General features: G+C 35.0%; 1 protein-coding gene across 2 annotated transcripts; it reads right to left on the bottom strand.

The window, feature by feature from the left end:
• Positions 1-222: 222 nt before the first annotated feature.
• On the bottom strand, positions 223-21,230 carry Smyd3 (SET and MYND domain containing, class 3). 2 transcript variants are annotated; one of them, XM_088271714.1, is made up of 10 exons: positions 20,826-21,230; positions 17,246-17,416; positions 16,095-16,179; positions 12,816-12,972; positions 11,341-11,468; positions 9,367-9,543; positions 8,490-8,589; positions 7,052-7,525; positions 5,897-6,059; positions 223-4,170 (listed from the first exon to the last, which is right to left on the bottom strand). In XM_088271714.1, exons 2-10 carry the CDS (start codon positions 17,374-17,376, stop codon positions 3,948-3,950), a joined length of 1,638 nt encoding a protein of 545 aa, XP_088127840.1. In that variant the 5' UTR covers positions 17,377-17,416; positions 20,826-21,230; the 3' UTR covers positions 223-3,947. The 2 variants fall into 2 exon arrangements, with proteins under 2 accessions (XP_088127840.1, XP_088127839.1); XM_088271713.1 differs by having other exon boundaries at positions 20,924-21,230.
• Between the last annotated feature and the right edge of the window lie 2,099 nt (positions 21,231-23,329).

Below are 23,329 nucleotides of genomic sequence, written 5' to 3'. Positions count from 1 at the left end.
AAATATCTGGATTGTCTCCAATTATAGAAGTTATTTTTCATATTATTTTGTCACATCGCATCAAAGAGGAAAAAGAATATGGAAGTCTGGGCATTTACGGGGCTGAAGACCGCCATAGGCTGGTTTAAGTGACCCATGTCAAAAAATAAAATGAACATGGAACATATTGAATCATAGAATTAGTCACAATCAAAAAAAAAAAACATAATATTGTGTGTGCAAATGACCAAAAATAAAACAATGTGTAATAATTTATTTCATACTTTATTTAATCAAGAATATTTCGAAAATACAAAATAAATTTAAAAAGTAAACAATGCAATAGAAATTTATCATTTCAAGAGATATCTAAGTTTGGTTTTGAAACTCTTATATATAAGAATAAAAAGCATCTAAGAAATATGTATGAAGAAATCTATAATGTATATATAAGATAACTATATTATATTTTATATATAAGAAGAAGGCATAGTTGTATTATTGTTTTATTTCTTGTTGGTTTAACACATTAAAAATTATTTTCACCCGTATTTAAATATGATACAACTATCATGAATTATCTTGTCACTCAGATTCCAATACATACAAATGCTTTTTTGTGTGGATACTTGGGAGCCATAAGTGTTTCATAAATATTTTTGATTATTATAATAGCACCCTCAAAATATAAATACAAATAATGATTTTAGGTATATAGGATAGATTTTGCCTAACTTTGTCTTGCAAGATAGGACTCCACAAGATGGACCACAAAATTTTTACAATAGAGACCTTAGGAGAACAAAAGCAGTTTCGGAAGATCCCAAAAGAGATGGTCCGGCGACATAGTCGTTGTGGGGGGGGGGGGTAGAAACTGGCTGCAAGCAGCAACCGAAGGAAATGGAAAGAAAGGAGAGGATTATATCCAGCAGTGGAGGACAGAGGGCTCGTGAAGAAGAACAAGATAACGGAATAGCCTTTCGGATTTTTTATGGCAAATAAATTATTTCTTGAATGTTTTTCACAGATACTAATAATTTTTGGAATGTAATTAACTATGAGTATTTTAATGTTTCAGAATTTAATAAACCCTGATGATGACAAGGTTCTTGTCGAAACCGGTTGGTTAAAGTGTACTAATAATAAAAAAAAGTGGTTAAAACAAAGTTGTTTAATTTTAGAAAGCAAATAAATTAGTTTAAAATAAATGTAATTTTAGTAGCAATGAGAACACATTCTTTTTTTACAAATTTGTATTCATTTATAGTATTGGATGCTGAATGAGAAAGAAAATTAGTTAAGAAAAAGAAAACTTTCAACAATTTTATGACAATTTAATATCCATAATGGTTCAAACAACAATGAATAAAGAACGAACAAACCTGTGTTGTTTGAGTCAAGGATAGAAGTTTATGACAAGTGTTATACATTAAGAAAAGACTGACTCATACGGGTTTAATAATGAAAACATATATATAATACAAATAAATGATATTGGTTTTACGGAATCAAAAAACCCTGTATATTTTTATAAACAGAGTGGACCCCTGGATTTATTTGTTATTCAACTCTGAATGCCTCTATTTTATTATTATTATTCAAAATCATGGTCTGCAGCTTGTGATTTGGGTACCTACATTAAAAGATGTATTCTGTATTCTTAAAATTGCCCTTGCAATGAAAATTCCATAGATAAGTATTCAGTTCTACCACATTCAACATCTACCAATATTGGTCTAGGTGGCAACACTGTTGGTGATGAACTGAAATAAATTTGCAAGGTCATTTCTGCTACAGTTCTTATTGTATAAGATAATAATTATAATTCTGCTACAGTTATTATTATGTATGATAATAATTATCTGTCATAATAAATACTGTGTACTTTTCTGATATTTGAACATTGATAAAACATAGTTAATTATTAAAATAGGAGCCCACTCTATGCATTCTATTTATTACATAATATTATCCTTATTTATATATATTTAATAAAATACCTAAAAGCGAGAAATATTTGGCCGAGATTTATCAAAGATTATTAAATAATGTTGTTCCCTTTGAAGACATTTCACAACATTTATATAAGCTCATGAAAATAGATAACTATGCAAGATTGAAGAGAAAAATACTTATTTCTATTTCATAAATACACGTGGAGATTAAATATTCAATAAAACGTTAATGTTATAATGAATATACTCTGAACATAATACATCCTTCATTCTCAAATAGCCAACACGGTGTACTGAACACCAAACCTATAATTAGACAGTAAAGACACTCACCAACCCTTCTAACAGATCACATAACGGTAATGTAAATTTGAAATCCTTGCACTTACTCACGTATATGGAAAAATCCTGAGATGAAGATCGGCAGCAAAATAAAAATTTATAAAACTTGTGTGCGACCCATCATGAAATATGGGATTGAAAGTAGAGTTGACACCGTAGTCACAAAAAAACGCGCTTAGAGTGTAAGAAATGAAGACTCTAAGAAGCATATCTGGCAAGAGTCTACGAGACAGATTAAGGAACGCCAGGATAAGGGAAATATGCGAGATTGAAGATGCCGTTAGGTGGGAAAGGCAACGAAGAAGACAATGCTATGAGCATGTGAGGAGAATGGAACCATCTAGACTCCCCCACATTGCACTGCACGGCCAACCCCAAGGCAGACCATCAAAGAGATGGATCGATAGCTGGGAATCTACATCTCAGGAGGCTAATCCCTCTTAAAAACAGGCCACAAGACATACACCAAGAAGAAGAAGAAGAACCTTTTTCAATAATATTTGTCAGAAACTTGATAATGATCAAAATGTTTACAATATTGGTGGAATTTCTCAATGAGAAATTTCATTACAATAGCTGGATTACTTTAAAATATTTTGTGTTGATACTGACTAATTGTCATTGATAACATTATCCGTGATTAAAATAAGTGAAAAGAATCACTCCTTTCATCCAAACATCTAAGTCTTCTTATCACGAGAATTTGAGCTAGTTCTCCACAGCTGCCCCGCTCTGCCTATGAGTATGTATTCAGATGTTCTCTGTATGTATTAATCAACAGTGGTACATGCACACATTGTACTCATTAACTCATGCATCTAGCATGATTACCATGACCACGATGGCCATGTGCAACCGGCTCACTGTAATAAAATTATTTTATTTATTGTTTCCGCATTAACTTTGTGGTAAGACATGTTACAATGATTAAAGAAAACACTTGTTTTTTGCCACTTGAGTTTTATTATAGACTACATATAATAAAACTCAAGTGGTAAAAAACAAGTGTTTTCTTTAATCATTGTAATAAAATTAGATTGGATCCTTCAATTTAGACAGGCTATCAATTTAAACTTTAAATATTAACTTTATTTAACACAGGCAAATTCGATCGACTTACAACAGAACATTTACTAACCACAAAACAGTCGAATTTTGGCGAGAAAATTTGTCAATGCAGGAAATCATCACCAAACAACTCAAAACAGGACTACCCGAACACTGCTCGGGTCAATAAAAACAAATACATAAATATATTTGTCTCGGGCAAATCAATACCACCAAATTGGAATATGGTTTGCCCGAGAAGCACTCGGACTCATCAATGTAACACAAACTCTTTGCCCGAGTCACGCTCGGGATAAACTGGCAACAGATTAACACATTGTTGTTACAGGATTTTTTTTTATCAACGCCGACCCTAATTATACTCGGACAGTCTGCCGCCCGACCCTCAGTATACCGATCACAAATAACTGCAAACCCAATTCTTATCTGTATAATGTTTTTTGGCGTCTCTCTCGCTCTACTAAAAGTAAGCAAATAGAACGTTTATAAGCGTCTCCCGCTCTCTACCAACAGTATGTATATAAAAGACGCTTTCAAGCGTTTCCTGCAAACAATGTGTTAAACTTGAAAATATTAAGATAAATTTGGCCCGTGTAATTTTGTTTAAAAGCTCATGATAGCAGATGTCTCTGCCTGGGCTTGCCTCATGAGGGGTGCAAGGCTGTCCCTCCAGAGCTGGTGCTGGGTGCCGTGGGTGATCCTGAGGACCTCTGCAGCGGCCTTGAGGGACTCCAGCGCGTCCACGGGTCTCTCCACATAGAGCTGCAGCTTGCCGAGCTTCACGAGAAGAAGACCGAACATCGGGTGCTTCTCTCCGTAGTAGTTCCTATAACGTGCAAGAAAGATCAAGATTGAGCAATTTTGGTTTGAAGGAAAGAACGATTGATTGTTTGGTCAAGATTGAGAATAACAAGAAAGGTTAAGTCAGATTGGGATCTATGCCTCCGAGAAATGGTAGGAAATTTTCTTGAAAAAAATCATTTTTCTATGTTCGCTTCCTAAATGGAGTATATGGCCAACACGAGACGTCCCCAAGTCACTCTGTCACACGCCATCTCTTTGGCTTCCTCCCAGGTAGGTCCGGCATCACGAATTTCCGCTGAGTATAGTCGGTGAATGGTCGTCAGTAGTCTTCCGGGGCGCTGGAATCCTCGGGGTTGGAAGAAGAGACACGAGGGGTTAATGCTCTCAGGTGGCATCATACCAACTGACAGACGGACTTACAGATTAATTGACGTCGATACTTCTTTCAGGAAAATTCGCACCGGCGTTCATTTACATCCATACTCCAGGAAAGGTAAATATGTAAAAGTTGTGTCTTGTTATTCAAACAACTAAAAGCTTTTTTCTTTAGCCACCCTACACATACGAACGTACGTGATACGCGCGGTTTTTCTTCACCATTCTGCGCAAACCCGTATGACGAACAAGAAAAGATATCTGTTCCAAAAATATTCAATGCGTACTGGATACACTGACAAATTTTTGTCAGGTTTCATACCTGACAATATCTTGTAACAACAAACGTTGTGATTTTTTTTGCTTGTTTATAAAAAATAAAGACCAGGACGAACACTGCTGACAATTCGTCGGCAGTTCTCGTCAGAACTTCGGGACGCGGATCTGACTTGGGAGGATGCAAGGGAGCTGGCAGCCGACAGAAAAGCCTGGAGACAGTTTGTGGACTCCATACGCTCCACCTAGGGAGTGGATATGGTTTAATTAACTAATTATAAAAAATATGCCTGAAAATAACCCGAAGGTAGGGTGGTTAAATTTTTTTTTTAACTAACTAACTAACTAACCATCACGCCACTTCTCCGCAGGGGTAGGCTGAGAGAATAGAGCGCCACACCACTCTGTCCTTGCAAACATTCTTCGCCTCTTCCACGTTCATGCATCTCCTCATACATACCCGCCGATTGTTACGACTCCTAACCTGACCACTTTCAAGTATTTAGCATACTTGATCGTGCCATGTTTTTCTCGGTCTTCCTCTGCTTCTTTTCCCACTAACATTCGCCTCATAAATTTGTTTTACCGATCTTTCCTCACTCATTCGTTCCACATGTCCAAACCATCTCAACACACCTTTCTTAATTTTATCGATAATGCTTATCTCAGCTTTGCATCCTTCCTTATTTCACTATTCGCACATCTATCATACATCGTTTTGTCGCACATTCTTCTGAGAGATCGCATTTCGACTGCATTCAGTCTACTTTCATCCTTCTTTTGCCAACTCCATGTTTCACTTCCATACATTAGAGTTGGAACCAGGACTCCGTTGTGCACTGCCAGTTTAGCTTCCGCTGATAGGTTTTTATTTATTTTTTTCTTCCATTTTCAACAAACATAAAATAGTGGCTTTTTTGGCTGAAATCCAATCAACCAAATGGCGTCTAGCTCCAATTGATTTGTACAATTGTAGTTTTAGTATAAACTTTGTAGTATAAAAACCTGAGATAGTGGTTTTTTATTGGTTGATAATAGTTTTTTTTCTCAAATACATACATGGTTTTAGTGGGGGTATTAATACAAATAGATTTTACTTGAAGCCGGGCAGCAGCAGCTGAGCGTAGTTCATGGCCTGCTGCCAGAGCTCGTACTGCAGGCAGCCGTCCATGGCCAGGTCCAGGGTCTGGACGTGGAACAGCGACAGCGGGTGGAGCACGCCCTCTTGCTTCTCCAGGCACGAGCGACACACGTCCACATCTGAATCGGGGCTCAGGAAATGCATATCACCTATCACTCGGAAACAATTAACTATTTTTTTTGCCTCCGTAGTGTAATGAGCCTCGTTAGTTTTTTTTTGCCTCCGTAGATGTCTGCCTCCATAGTGCAATGGTCAGCATGCTCGGCTACCGTACTGGATGTCCCGGGTTCGATCAGGGAGGTGGTCAAATAAATATAACTGATTGTTTTCACTCTAATATTTATTCAATATTATCCTAGACTGGTACCTTCATGTCTTAACGATCAAGATAACACTGCGTTTATATTTACTGCAGTGGCATATGCACCACCGGGCGCGGATGACGGTTAGAAGATGTACATTACAATTCTCAACATATATTACATAAAAAACATATATCACACAAGTCAATCCATAAACACACTCACATATATACATATCTACAAACATATGCATACATACATACATACATGCATGCATGTATATGGACAGGTAGATAAGATGGAATGGACAGGTAGATAAGATGACGCAGCGCCCTATGCATTATCGGGTGCGGATGAGGATATGAATGATTTTTTTCAGCACCCTGTTCCACTTGAAAATCATTACCGATTCACATTGACACAGGTCGGGCAGGAAGGGTATTTCTACCCGTTCGGTTGAACGATGCTTAACGGCGGGAAGGGTATTTTTACCTTCAGCACCGGCTTCAATTGAAAGGCAGAAAAGAAGGAATTATCTTATGTTTTTATATTAATTACTTAATTACTTACTTTATATTAATTACTTAACCGTTATCCGCACCCAATGGTGCATAGGGCACTGCATCGAATTGACGCAGTGGTATCTTGATCATTACTTACATGAAGGCAGAGTGATCACTCTTGCGCTTCAGAAACCAGTCCAGGGTAATATTAAATAAATATTTTGTGTAAAATCACAATTTTTTTTATATGAATGTTATATACAAACATAGGATGGTAAAAAAATAATTGCAATGTGTAAAGGATACAGGTAATCGATTTGTCCCTCATATTCTGCAGATGTAGATAGGTGAAGTCCATCACGTCTTTAAACCGCTTCACAAACTCCTCGCTGATGGCCGTCTTGCATTTAGGACACTCCAAAGCGAAATCGTCCACGCCTCCGTCATCAAATCCGTTCTCACGAACGGACATCGAGCTAAATCCGTTCAAAATTTTGTGATCATTAAAATCTAAGCTATCACAACCATTTGTGGCATTGCGTGCACCATTTGTATAAGCCTCATCGTCAGGTTTTGTTGGTCCGCCATTTGCAATTTGCTTGCCGTTCTCCTGTGCAGTGTTGCCATTTTGTTGAGAATGTTCCCCGTTGGAACTGCCGGACTTAGTTTCCACGGCTCTTATGACGACTTGTATGTCTTGCCTCCACGGGATCTGGACAGGATAGTCGCAATCTTTGTTTGGACACTGCGCCGCGTGCATCAGTGAAATTTGATGATGATCTGGAAAAATAAATATCAAATTTAATATACATTAGATAGCGGTTTCACTGTATTATACGTAAATATACATTTTACACCCTAAATTTTATACTCTTACAATAAAAAAAATAGTACCGTAGAACGGGGCTACTTGAACTTTGATGTGTTACTTGAGCCCAGTACAATAAAAATATTTCGATCTTTATTTGGTCTACAATAATGAATGTATCAACATGATTCATTGTTTCCCTGACAGGTGACACTTATTTTCACAATACATTCATTATTGTAGACCAAATACAGATTTAAATCTCTTTTCTGTACTGGGCTCAAGTAACACATCAAAGTTCAAGTAGCCCCGTTCTACGGTACTTTGATATAAAGATTTTAACATCTTTCTATTTCCCATACGTCAAATCTATCTCAGCACATTGAATCAATTCTTACTGAAATAATTTTAGTCAGATATTCTTTGACCAAGTGCAAGAAATGGTGTATTACGAGCTTGACTTCCCTAACAAGAAAGATATTACTGCTTGATACATAAATTACAATTCAGGTTAATTTCAAAAACTTCTTCTGCATCTTAGTCCTCATTACTGAGGGTTGTGACCCTTGTCGAAGCAATGACTCTTCTCCAGTCATCCCTTGACTGCGCTGCACGTAGCGCCCCAACCACTGAGGTGCCTGCCTTCATGTGGGGATCTTCCTCTCCCTCTCTTCCCCTCCAGGCTACCCATCACAACCAGTCATTCCAGGCTGTCCTTATTGCCATGCGCAATGTGTCCAAAGAACTGAAGAATCCGTCGTGTACAGACACTGGCCAGAGTCAAGTCATTTGAGTGTCACTCCTGACTAATGGACTCGTTGGTGCGTCTAGCTGTCCATGGGATTCAGAAACCACATTTCAAATACGTCAATTTTTCTCCTTTGACTCTGACTTGTATGCGACATAGAATAGTTCAGCATTGGTGGGGAAACTTACCTAAGCAAACACTGCACTGGCATAGGAAATAATAGGTGGTCTGTAGTTCACTTTGTCTCTCAAACGGCGTGTTTAATAGATCTATGTACGAAATACGAATCTAGAAAGAAAAGAAAACAATTATATAGTCGAACTCGGTTATTACGAGCACGGATTTAGCGAGATCTCGGATATAACGAGGAAACATTCCTAGAGATTTTAGTTTGTGACTTTTTCCATACACATATCGTAGTCATACAGGAGAAAGTGACCAAGTGCATTTGTTTACTTTTTGCATTGACTATTTGATATCTTACTAGCTTAATATTGTGCTGAAAAACATCCCAAAGGATTTTAAACTTGGAAGTATAATATATTGACTTGGTAAAAATGACTAACTGCATTGATGTTTATTTTGTTGCCAAGCAAAAGTGACTTAAATGGCCCTCTTGAACATTTTACGTTTTGTTAGTTGGTCACTTTCTCCTGTACGACTACGATATTAATGTTTGTTATGCGACCATTCCAGATACTCCATGTCTTCACGTGATACGTATGTTGATAAAAAAAAAACTTATTTTGGTCCCGTCTTTCTCGTTATAACCGAGTTTGACTGTATTTGTATCTGATAAAATTTTATCTTTTAAATTTAAGTTTTACTTGGTAAATACCTCTATTTCTTAAAATTTTTAAAAGTGTTTCGATGCATTCCGCATCATTTTCAAAAACGGTCATACGGTGATCTAAGAGATGATCGAAAAAACAAGAAACACATTTCTTTGCCAAGTCATTTCCACAATCTTCTTTTCCCCAATTAAATGACAGGGTAGTACTGCCCTTGAGATAGTATTTATAAAAAAATGGCGCTTTATTAATTATTGTACATTATTATGATTACCTTTGAAAAGTCTAAAGTTGGCATGTCAACCAATGTCCGAATGTTGATAGTGGTCCCATCGAAGACAGCCACGGCATTAGGACTACAGCTGTGATCGAGGATGGAGGTTCCCAGGTAGATTCCTGTACCGATTGAGAGCATCTCAGGGTCCAGGATTGTGAAACCGTTGATGCACATCTGGGAATAAAAATGGGCGTACAGTATTCCCTTATCCACAGGCAAATAAATTATACAGGTAAACCTCGTTTTACGCCGGGGTTTCGTTTAGAGAGTCACTGGCGTAAAAAAAATCAGCGTAAAATGAACACAAATAAGGAAAAAATAGTGAAATAAGGAAAGAATTCAAGGCTGCGTTATCAATATAAAATCAACACTCCAATGTATCATTCCGAACATTTTTAATTTGTTGCCGACGGATGTTAGAGGTCAAAATAAAATATGCATCAAAGGCAAAATAAAGGAATGGGTAAATGATCAAGAGTTAAGTTTATGAAAATTGTAAAATGTTTATATTCTTATTTTTCTCTCTTTTTTGTGTGTATATTAGGTTAAAATCTTTAAAAACAATAAAAAATGTATTAAAAAAGAACTCCACCGACAAGACACACAAGGTGGCTTGGTGGGTCTCTGCGAAAAAAAAAAGTTCTAAATACGTAAAAATTATGATTTAAATAAATGTATACAAATAATAAAGGCGTATTGTGATGGTTTGGGAATGTGAATATAATGAGTGTGGAAAGAACAGTGAAACAAATTTTAGGAGGCGAGTTTGAAAAGATAATTTACGTTTCGCATTAAATATTGGCTACACATCATTATATAACATATGTTTTTAAATGTATGATAGATGTTCGAATAGTGAAGTAAGGAAAGAATGCAAGGCTGATGTAAGCACCATCGATGAACTCAAGAAAGGTGTGTTGAGATGGTTTGGTCATGTAGAACACATGAGTGAGGAAAGAATAGTAAAAACAAATTTATGAGGCGAATTTGAAAAGATAATTTACGCTTTGCATCGAATATTATATTTAGTTAGCTACACATTATTATACAACATACTTTTCTACAATGGATGATATGCGTATGACAATATGTGATAGATGTTTGAATGGTGAAATAAGAAAAGAATTCAATGCTGAGATAAGTATTATCAATAAACTTATTTATTTTTTTACAAAAATGTTAATAAAATTAGTATATAACCACTCACCGAGATTTTTACGTCTACCGGTTTCGAGACGTACCCGTCTCTTCGTCAGGACAATCACTAACACAGCATGCAAACAATACTACCCTTCACCACCATAGCACCATTTACACACTCAAAACTACACAAAATGTCTAACACATGCGATTTTTGGTCGACCCGAAGACCAACATGCACTATAGTTTTCAATACAGACATGCGTTACGAGCCGAGGTTAAACATGCAATAAAATTAGACCTCGCTTAGTGAATAATATTGAGAATATTATCAATAAAATTTAAAAAAAAGTTTTTTCAGATGGTTTGGTCATGTAGAACAAATGAGTGAGGAAAGAATAGCGAAACAAATTTATGAGGCGAATGGGGTTAGTAATGGAAGCAGAGGAAAACTACATGATCGAGTACTAGTTAAACTTATTTATTTTTTTAAAAAATGTTAATAATATTAGTATATAACCTTGTCAAAATGTTAATAATATTATTGACATTTTTGTAAAAAAAATAAATAAGTAAAAATGACTTACCACAAAGTAAATGCTTTAAAGGCTTTTATTATGTAACATTAAACCACGAGTGTAAGTCCCTCTCCAAGCACAAGAGCACAGTCTCTTTTATGGAGAGGCACAGCGAATCGAAATATAAAAGTTCTCCATATGTATAAATGAATCAAATGTATTATGTTATAAATAAAAATGTTAATATATTAAATGAATAAAAAAAAAATATTAATAATATTGAGAATTAAATTATTAGTTAAATTTAGATTACCCTTCCGTAGATGCCCATGAGTTCCACGGAGTTGGGCAGGGTGATGTCGGTGAGGAACTGGAACAGCACGGCGCACAGAGAGGTGAAGTGTTCCATTCGGCGCGTGTCCACCTTCAGGTCGTGGTAATCTGAACAAAAGGACCATCATATGATGATTATAGCAAAGGCAAAATCAAAATCAAAATCCGGAAACCTTGTTCTTTGGCATACGAAATGAAAGCAAACGGTTTCTCTACCAAAATGGTGGTCCCGGCTTTGATTGGACCTTGAGAGGTGCTCAGCAGATGATTCTTCATATTAATTGCTATTCCTAATATTCATCAAAAAGCTTCAAATCTGAAATCAAACACAAATATGACTGACTTATAGTAATAACAAAAAAAAAACTTGTATTATTTATTGATTCGGCATTTATAAACTAACTAACTAACTAACTAACCATCACGCCACTTCCCCGCAGGGGTAGGCAGAGAGAATCGAACGCCACACCACTCTGTCTTTGCAAACATTCTTTGCCTCTTCTACATTCATGCATCTCCTCATACATACCCGACGATTATTACGACTCCTGACCCGGCCGCTTTCAAGTATTTGACATACCTGATTGTGCCAAGTTTTCCTCGGTCGTCCTCTGCTTCTTTTTCCAACTACATTCGCCTCATAAATTTGTTTAACCGTTCTTTCTTCACTCATACGCTCCACATGTCCAAACCATCTCAACACACCTTTCTTAATTTTATCGATAATGCTTATCTCAGCCTTACATTCTTTCCTTATTTCATCATTCGAACATCTATCAAACATCGTTTTGCCACACATTCGTCTGAGGGATCGCATTTCGGCATTTATTTTCTTTTATAACTAATCACTTGCATAAACACTTAATGAGATTTATTTCACAGGGAGGTGAAGTGTTCCATTCGGCGCGTGTCCACCTTCAAGTCATAGTAATCTGAACAAAAGGACCATCATATAATGATTCTAGCAAAGGCAAAATCTCAATGGACCGTTCATGTAGCGCAGATTTATTTGTAAACGCTTGTTTACATTTCATCACAAGAGGGAGAAAACTATATAGTTTTTTCCACGTATACTTTATTTCATAGCGTCCGCCTTCATAGTGTAGTGGTTAGCGCGCTTGGCTACCATGCTGGAGGTCCCGAGTTCATTTCCCGAGAGAGTCAAAATAAATATTAGTGATTTTTCAGCCTAATATTTATTTAATATGACCCTGGACTGGTACCTGAAGCGCAAGGCTGACCACCTTTCTTTCGTGTATTTAACGATCGAGGTAACACTGCTTCTATATAATGCAGTGCCCTATGCACCACCTTGCCGTCACATATATATAACGATCAAGATAACACTGTGTCAATACGATGCAGTGCCCTATGTACCATTGGGTGCGGGGGTTAGAAGAAAAAGATGAAAAAACTGCCCGACAACAATGTGTTAACAAATCTTGGTGTACTCACGCGACATGAGGTCTTTCCACACCCGGAAGGATGTTTTGGTATAGTGACCGCGCTGGTGGGCGCCCCCGCTCGCCAGCTTCCTGACGAGGCGTGCCATGAGGCGGGCCGCGTCCGGGGGAACGCGCGGCAACACTTTGCGATATCCGGCGCATTCCGCCTGCAATACAAGCAAGTTTATTTCCCAAACACGGGTGATTTGAAAGATTTTTTTTTTAGGGAATAACCTGCAAAGCGTCTATTTTAGTTGCTTGTCTGCAGGTAGGATAGTAAGGATAGGGAGGGTAAATGTGAAAAATACAGGACAAACACCCAGACCAATTGAAAATAAATCTTTCTTGAATTCATTTTGCAATTGGCGGGAATCGAACCCGCGACACCAGTTTTGCAGTCGGGCGCGACCTTTTAAAGAGCTTTGAGAATAGGCACATTCATTATATTATCCCTTGCAATAATCTGATTGCTTCCCAAATAACTTGGGACATTGATGCAGTGGCATATTCATTTTAATACTTTTTGTTTTTTTTATAATAACATATTGTAATAAACGACTCACAGCAACACCAAACCGATTTTCAACAAAGAAATTCATAATCATAATACACGAGGACATGACAAAATACATGTGGAGCCCATAAACACTTTGGAGTAAGGTCCTTAAAATATATCGCCTATACCCAAATTAACCAGCTGCCTGACATATATAAAATAGAACCCATTCGGGGATCAAAAATAAAAGATCTGGAAAAATACTTTATGGAAAGATATGTATGTAGTGTTTAGTCATATTTTCTTATTTTGTTTTTTCCTTGTTTTTTATATTTTCTCATTTGTTATATTTTCTAATTTTTTATATTTTCCCATTTGTTATATTTTCAAATTTTTTATATTTTCTCATTTGTTTATTTTAAATATGCTTCTTACCTTATGTTTTTCTCATTTATTTCTTTTAAATATGCTTCTTATGCCTATTTATTATACCTGTTTATTGTTTTTATATTTTGCCATGTATTAGTTTTGGTTATTTAAAAAAAATCTTTTTTGTATCTTTATTATTTGTGTTCCAGTCTTGTTAACCTTAATCCCATGTCCCAAAATGAGAAATAGAAATAACTCATCGGGGATATTATATATATGACTTATGTATCTAATATGTTTTGAAAAATAAATAAATAAATAATTCATATTATTTTTTTTGACGTCTCATCAAAGATGAAGAAGAATATGGAAGTCTGGGCATTTATGGGGCTGACGACCGTCATAGGCTGGTTTAAGTGATCACTATACACACGGGTAACATTCACCAATTCTACCAATTATTGACAACCACACTACTCAAATTCTTGGAAGTTCTATATATATGAACCAATGCCCAGACTTCCATATTCTTCTTCATCTTTGATGAGATGTCAAAAAAATAATATGAAAATAACTCCTGTAATTGGAGATAATCCAGATTTTGTGAACAAGTATTTGGACACACTCAAAATACTGTAAATAAATAATTGTTTTTTTACAATAACATAAATGACACATATTTCGATGCATATTCTTATCATATGATGTTTGATAAAATTGAAATAAAAATTCCACTTTCCCATCTTAATACTATCTTCAAGAATTGATAATTCAGCATAGATGAAGAAGATTTTGGTGTTAAGTTCAGTGCTTGTGGGAGAAGATAATAGTGTGGTTAGTTGCGCCTGTTTTTTGGGTGTAGTGAAGGTGAAATGTCTGTAAACAGTGTCGTGTTTCAGCCCAGAATTTTTAACCAACCACCTTTATTATTCGTTGATAGTACGGTTAGTTGCACCAGTTTTTAGGATGTAGTTAACACACTTCAGACGGGAAAGACATTTCTACCCGTTCGGTCAATTGATGCTTAAGGATAATGTCAGATTGTATTTGCGCGCTTGCAGTCTGCTGTCACACCAATAATTCTCCGAGTGCACTATGGGTAATATATATATTTTTTACAAAAAACTTTTTTGCACATAATTGCCATCATATCGCTCACTCCTTTCAAGAACGTCATAAATAAAAAATTGTCAATTTTCAGTTGTGCATGTTTTCGGAATGCACAGAAAATGTACTGTATCTCAGCAGAAGAGGCATATTTTTAACTTAATACTGACCCGCTACAGGGCAGAAAATGTTGTTTTTGCATTTTGAAGAAATGGTATTGTTTAATAATTTTTTTAAATAAACTTAATATTTTTCAAAGGGAGAAAAAACCTTCAGGTTTTACCTAAAAAGATCTGTTGCACAGTAAAAATTTCAATAAGTGGCTTGATAATTTTTTTAAATGCATTGTGTTATATTTTTAAACTTTAAAAACGTTCTCCTGAAAAATCAAGTTTTTTGATTTATGACGTTCTTGAAAGGAGTGAGCGATATGTATCGAGTACATCACTGGGGCTATTCAGAAATGCGCACATTAACATACTAAAGACGGGAAGGGTATTTCTACCCGTTCGGTCGATGGATGCTTAAGAACGGGAATGGTATTTTAACCTTCTGCATCAACCTCATTTCAAAGTCACAAAACAAGGAATTATCCAATGTTTTTATATAAATATTATATACCAATCTCTTCCTTTAAGGTCTTAACTTTATGTATATAATTATCAAATTCCGTCGCCAGCAAAAATTTACCCATTTTTAATTAATGTTTTGATAATAATAATAATAATAATAAAACCCTTATCCGCACCCTAATGGTGCATAGGGCACTGCTTTATATAAACGCAGTGTTATCTTGATCGTTTACACATGAAGGAAAGGTGATCAGCCCCCCGCTTCAAGACCAGTCCAGGGTAATATTGAATAAATATTACAGTGAAAATAATCACTTATATTTATTTGACCCCCCTGGGAATCGAACCCGGGACCTCCAGAACGGTAGCCGAGCGCGCTGACCATTACACTACGGAGGCGAACAATTAACGAATTAATGTTTTACTTAGTAAATACCACTATTTCTTAAAATCTACTGTGATTTGTGTTTCGATGCATTCCGCATAATTTTCGGTGTTTGAAAATGATGTGGAATGCATCAAAACACGTGCCACAGTAGATTTTAAGAAAAAGTTGCAAATGTACAAAAACATTAATTAAAAATGGATAGATTTTACTATAGACTGCCGAATCAATTCATGAAAAAAATTACCCGTCTGAAATGAGTCAAGGTTTGTCTGTAAACAGTGTTGTGTTTCAGTCCAAAATTTGTAACCACCTTTATTATTCGTTCTATTTATGTAGAATTTAAATAATAAATAATACCTTGTGTTCGGGCCATGCTTCCTTTTGGCATATTCTACCACAGTAGTGGATATATTGACACCCGGAACATTTCAGTACCTTTCCTCTGAAAAATTCAAGTTAATCATTCAATTAAAATAGTTAAACACCCAAATTCGTGATTAAAGTCGCATGCTTCAAACAGTTAAATTATATATTATGTTTTGAATATTGAAAGCATCAACTTTGTGGATCACATTGATATATTATTTTGAGAAATAAAAAGACTTTGTTTTTTGATCCACTCACATTTTTACTAACAACCAACTAGTTTCGGCAACAACCTGTTGCCCACTTCATAGTCATAAATTAAACCCTGAAGAGGGCAACAGGTTGTTGCCGAAACTAGTTGGTTGTTAGAGAAAATATGAATGGATCAAAAAACAGAGTCTTTTTATTTCTCAAAATAATATATAAATTATATATTTTTTAAATATTTGTTTGGTGAATACCATTATTTCTTGAAATCTATTGTGGCATGTGTTTCAATGCATTTGAAATCATCAAAACACCGTGTGATAATTATGTTGAACGCATCAAAACACGTGTCACAATGGAATTTAAGAAATAGTGGTATTTGCCCAGTAAAAGTTAATATACACTACCACCAAGTGACTGCCGAATCAATGAAGAATAGAATTGGTGAATGTTACACATGGGTAAAGCGATCACTTGAACCAGCCTATGACGGTTGTCAGCCCCGTAAAGCCCCCAGACTTCCATATTTTTCTTCATCTTTAATGAGATGTCAAAAAAAAATTCAATATTTCGGTTCAGTTTTTTTTCCACAACATTTTGATTGTGTTCAATCAGGTTGTCAATCGTGGATGGAAATGATGAATGCTATACCTGTATACAGTGATCTCTTAAACTAGCCTTTTACATGTCGTAGGCCCTGTAAATAGCCAGACCATATTTTTCTTCATCTATGTTCAGATGTAGAAGGAAATTAGAGAAAAAAAAACAGTAAAAACATTTAATTTCATCATTTCATTCAATCAATTCAGCAGTCGCTTTTGTGGTAATATTAATTTTAAATTACCTTTTACTTGGCAAATACCACTATTTATTAGTAAAAAGTGGTATTTATCAAGTAAAACAAAGTATTAACGTTAAGTTAGTAATGGACTTACTTGGCAAAACAATGGTCGCACCGGAAACCTTGTTCTTTGGCGGACAAAATGAAAGCAAACGGTTTCTCTACCAAAATGGTGGTCCCGGCTTTGATTGGACCTTGAGAGGTGCTCAGCAGATGATTCTTCATATTAATTGCTATTCATAATACTCATCAAAAAGCTTCAAATCTGAAATCAAACACAAATATGACTGACTTATAATAATCATAAAAAAAAAACTTTTATTATTTATTGATTCGGCATTAACTTTGTGGAATGACATATATTTTTTTTTATAATTGGTCACTTGTATAACCATATTATTTTTTGACATCTCATCTTTGATGTCTCTAGTGAAGTTCTAGTGATTCAAGAAAAATGTTTCAAAATTGGTTCATATATATAGAACTTCCAAGAATTTGAGTATTGTGGTTGTCAATAATGGGTACAATTGGTAAATGTTACAAGTGTGTAAAGTGTTCACTTAAACCAGCCTATGACGGTCGTCAGCCCCGTTATATTCCCATTATATTTATATAAAAAGATGCTTCGTCTCTGTTGAGGCATCTAATATATCTTGATATATGGCATTTATGAGGGCTATCCAGTGTTTGAGGATAATGAAATAAATAAAATAAAGTATTGTTAAATGTATATTACTTATCTAAGTAATAGCTTTAGAAAAGAAAAAAAAAACGGTAAAAAAAATAATACAATTTTTTTTTATTTTTTTTATTATTATTTTTTTTTGACATCTCATCAAAGATGAAGAAGAATATGGAAGTCTGGGCATTTACTGGGCTTACGACCGTCATAGGCTGGTTTAAGTGATCACTTTACACACGTGTAACATTCACCAATTCTACCCATTATTGACAACCACACTACTCAAATTCTTGGAAGTTCTATATATATGAACCAATTTAGAAACCTTGTTCATGAATCACTAGAACTTCACTAGAGACATCTGTTGGTGAGATGTAAAGAAGCTTTTTACTAAGCAGAAACTCTTATATTAGTATGTGAGATCCGATTCTATTATTCATATTATTCTTCTTCATCTTTGATGAGATGTCAAAAAATAATATGAAAATAACTCCTGTAATTGGAGATAATCCAGATTTTGTGAACAAGTATTTGGACACACTCAATATGTTGTAAATACAAATTTACATCGAAAACAGTAACATTTTGGAATTTTGATAAGTGCACTTACTAGTTTAATTAATTTCTACATTGATAAGTTGAAAACACATTTTTATATGTGTTGGCTTGCCAGATTTCTGAAATGTTCAACCGGAATACCGGAATGCCCCCAGTGAAATAAATGACAAACTAACTATCCTAAATAATCTTTCCTAGTTAACCCTTTCAATGTCGAAAGGTATTAATATGGCCGTACCCACCAGGCCGTGATTTTTTTCATAAAATATGAAAGCTTTTAGAAAGATGACTTTAACATATATCAGATAAAGGTAAATTGTAATATTTAAGTTTATCTCGATCTTTTAAATAGATTTCTCTATATCGTAGTCGTACAGGAGAAAGTGACCAACTGACAAAACGTAAAATGTTCAGGAGGGCCATTTAACTGTTTTTACACTTTTGTCATCAATTAAAAACAAAGAAATAATGTTTTCATAATTGTGATTATTTTTGTGTGAAAAGAGATGTTTGCTAATATTGAAATGAGTAAATAATATTTTAGAAAATTTTCATCCTAAAGTTTTTAAAATTACTTAAAGCAGTTGGTCACTTTTTCCAGTAAAAAATCTAGGAAAAATGCAGATAGTCACTTTTGATTCTTAGAATGAGATTGGAAACGTTAGTTACAGATACAAAAGTTTAATTCAAAGCATTTTATTTTATTGATTTATATTAAGAACGAAACTCTTTTTTGGAAAATAAACTAGCTGGTGACATAACATTTTTTTTTTAAATAACATAACTTTTTTTATTAAATATACAAAAAGTAAGGAAGTATTATTCTGACACAGATTCAGAATCTTAGTTTGGTTCTGGTGCTCTGTCTTCTTTAATATTGACAGAAAGTGATCTGTGCCACCCATACTATTCCCGTGGAATTGCACCGGTATCACCAGAAAATCTTTCTTCTTTTTCTTAGTTCTTCTTTGTATAAATAATTTGATGGAGGAAAAATTACTGAAAATCCTCACCCAAATACTGACAGGATTTTAAAATATTCGTTATACGAATACTAATACATATTTTTCCTGGTCTAGTCTAGTGTGCTCATATCGCAAGCATTTAATTTGCAGCCATGAAACAATTTCGCTGTATTCATTTTTATCGGGTTTTTGTCATGTTTTGGCAAGTGATTTGAGATCTGTGTATGCCTCCGTGGTGTTATGTTAGGCGTGTTTAGCTACCGTGCTGGAGGTCCCGGGTTCGATTCCCAGGGGGGGTTGAAAATAAATATTAGTGATTTTACACTATAATATTTATTTCATATTACCCTGGACTGGTCCCTGAAGTGCAGGAGTGATCACCTTGCCTTCATGTAAGTAACGATCAAGATAACACTGCATCAATACGATGTAGTGCCCTATGCACCATTAGGTGCGGATAAGGGTTAGAAGAAGATTTCAGATCTAACTTATTGCCAAATCTCAATTCATGCACATTATATGGATCACTCTTTCTTGATTTTTACACATTTTCATCAATAATTTACCTCTACTGGCCATTTGACTTCGAATTTAGTCACTTTGTTTTCTAGAAACATTTAAATGTCGAATGTTTCATACAAAACTTTAACTGACTTCATGGCATTGAAAATCGTTACAACAAGCAATAATGTCCAACTGTCACTTGGTCACTTTTGCTTGTAAAGAAAATAAACATTAATGCAGTTAGTCATTTTTAACAAGTCAAAATATTATACTTCCAAGTTCAAAATCGCTCTGGGATTTTTTTCAGGGCAGTATTAAGCTAGTAAGATGTCAAATAGTTAATAATCACGTTTTTGTAAAAACTGCAGTTGGTCACTTTCTCCTGTATGACTACGATATATTCTTATAAAAAATATTACAATTGGAATTGATATTGGCTTGCGACAAGCTCAAATGAGAGCGCGTTTACGGGCTCATTTTGTTTGGCCGGCCTTGTGAGCACGGAATTGGAGAGTGCATTAATGCGCTCGTGGCAGCGAACCGGTTAATTATTTTTGGACTTTTTTGACATCTATAATCAAATTTAATTTCTACCGGGACTTCTGGGATACCGGGACTTTGTCTGAAAACCGGACTTGTCCCGGTTTGACCGGGACATCAAGCCTACATATGCGGATACATCAAATTAGTATGGAAAAAAATGGAGACGTTTCCAGGATCTCATGAAAGGTAGTCAAATGTGCTAACCACTATACTGCACGGATTGATTTGAGAAATGCATCCAGCTAATGAAAATTTTTCACTTGAAAATTCGAGAGGTAAAAACACATTATACAATAATTGCTTGACTCATAATTCTACTCTTAAAATAAACAATTTAGAATATACGATTCTATAAATATACAATTTACATGATTTACTCTGCAGACAGATTAATGCTTTCAATAACAATTGTAGTACATCACCTTTGTGTTGATTACACAGCGGCTATAAAGCTTTCCACACCGATAAACACTAAAATCAAATCCAAACAGATCGAGTTATGAATAACGCAAAAAATCACCTCTGAAAGTGAAAATCCGGCAGACGCCCGGAAAATCACCGCTCTTTTCCCGCTTAAAATAATATGTCCGAGGGAGACGAAAACATCGGTTTATAGTCGCATTTTCCCACGCAGTCCCCACCTGGCTCACAAAATTAAAACGGTATATTCGGGGTTACTGCAGTATTTTCGGAGTGGTATGTCGTAAACGAGTCGGGCATCTGCTGGGCGGATAATATTATTTGAATCTTGAATTGTTGCAGCTAAAAATAGATTCCTTTGAGATTTGCGTCTGTAGTTGCGACACGTGAGATGAGTAAAAACATGATATTTTGACAGCTAATGTCAAAATAAGGAGCAGTGTTACCAGTAATAATAAATAAATTCTTTTTAAATAAAACGGGGAAGATATTATATTTTATTTACCAATGCCTTCTTGATTTTTGATATTATAGTACAGTGGAACCTCACATAACGAGCAAAAATAAGTGAAAACAATACTCCCTTAATGTGCGACATTTCTCATAGCGAGTTACAGAGAAATGGCAAGTTCCTTTTTCACGACTTCGAGACGTGAGCCGGGACTTCCACATCAGTCAAAACAAAAAATGTTTCGCTTAACGAGTTAGATTCTGGAACGAATTAAGCTCGTTATGAGAGGTTCTACTGTATTAAAAAATATATACATATAAAGGAGAATGTAGATAATTTTAACACGGGGTGCCTTTCTACTAAAATTACCATACAATTATTTTATATATGTAGGTAAATTGACCACATCTATGTTTTCTAAGCTAAAATATTCACAAAAGGATTTAAAGGATTTTAAATCAATTGGCAATAAAAATGTCTTAAAGAAAACCTCTTAAAATTTTAGCTTTAGTCCTTATGATGTATGTGAGGACAAAATTGAAAATAAATTCAACTAAATATGGTTTGAATTTATTGTGAGGGTATATTTTTTCATAATTGAATGAAATACTGGGTGCTTTACCCTGTGGGTAAATTTTTGCAAAACCGCATGACGTTTAAGGCACAATGAAATTATGGAATAAAGTGAATAAATGAGTTATATTTATTTCTCCTAGCCCCCTAAAAATCAAAAAGCAGGCGCTGTGGCGTAGTTGGGTAGACGCTCGACTGCGAAACTGGCATCGTGGGTTCGATTCCCGCCAGTTGCAAAATGAATTCCAGAAAGATTTATTTGCAATAGGTCTGGGTGTTTGTGATGTATTTTTCACATTTACCTTCCCTATCCTTACTGCAGACAACCCTCTAAAATAGACGCTTTGCGGGTTATTTCCTTAAAAAAAATAATAAGATTTTTTAAAATAAAAATAAAAGACTGATATAAGTTACAAAAAACATTTTATTAAACAAAATAAATAATGATAAATAAAAGTACATTATTAGACCTGAGAATCAAAGCAAGGTAAACTCCAAAATGACTGGAATAGAGTATTGCTTTGTTTTCATTATATCTAGAGTAGTTCACACACATGCTGCTAGAGACCAGAAGTGTAAACCCGATGCTATGAGTGGGAATGCGTGAAGAGTCATACAAAGACTGGCTTAACACATTGTTGTCGGGCAATTTTTTCATCAGCCCCGACCCTAATTATACTCAAGACAGTCGCCCGACCCTCAGTATACCTATTACAAGTAACCGCAAACCCAATTCCCATCTATAAAATGTTTTTTGGCATCTCACGCGCTCTACCAAAAGTAAGCAAATAGAACGCTTACAAGCGTCTCCCGTTCTCCATCAACAGTATGTAAAAGACGCTTTTAAGCGTTTCCCGCAAACAATGTGTTAAATAATAACTAGTGTATATTTTTATTAAAACAGTTAAATTTTATTGTGCATTTCACCTTGTGAACTAAACAAACCAGCATTATAAATTCTCTTTTGGTTCTTTTGCAAAGTTAGTATTTTAGGTTTTACCTTGTTCTAATTCTCAGGTCTACAATGGATAGAATAGACAAAATATAGGTACTCATTTCATGACTTTTGGAATAGACATAGTAATAAATTCATCATTTATATAAATATCTTATCACTTTGTTATACTAAAATACATATATTTAAAATAAAGTTAATACCCATTTTGAAAAAATTGCCACACTTATGTAGATTTAATAAAATTATTTGTAATGATAATACCAGAGCCGATTCGATAGTCGATTTCATGAAAGTTATGAAGTTAGATGCGGATCACCAAAACTCAGACTAGCACTGCCTTTCTTCACTTGTCATTGGCTCAATGGTATATCATTTCACATGCTACCAACTACGTCAGTTCATATAAAATAATACAATTATACGTTTTGTCAAAACCCTTTAAGTTTAACACTATGAAGTCCAATGTGTCATTTACACCAATTTTGGAGGAGGATAAATTTTTTCATTGATGAAAAAAATTGTGA

The sequence above is a fragment of the Brachycentrus maculatus genome, unplaced genomic scaffold (assembly GCF_059751285.1).
Source record: "Brachycentrus maculatus isolate JH-2025_06_01 unplaced genomic scaffold, ASM5975128v1 h1tg000459l, whole genome shotgun sequence".
NCBI lineage: Eukaryota > Metazoa > Arthropoda > Insecta > Trichoptera > Brachycentridae > Brachycentrus > Brachycentrus maculatus.
The sequence above is the reverse complement of the archived record's forward strand: the minus strand, read 5'-3'. Positions and strand labels throughout refer to the sequence as shown.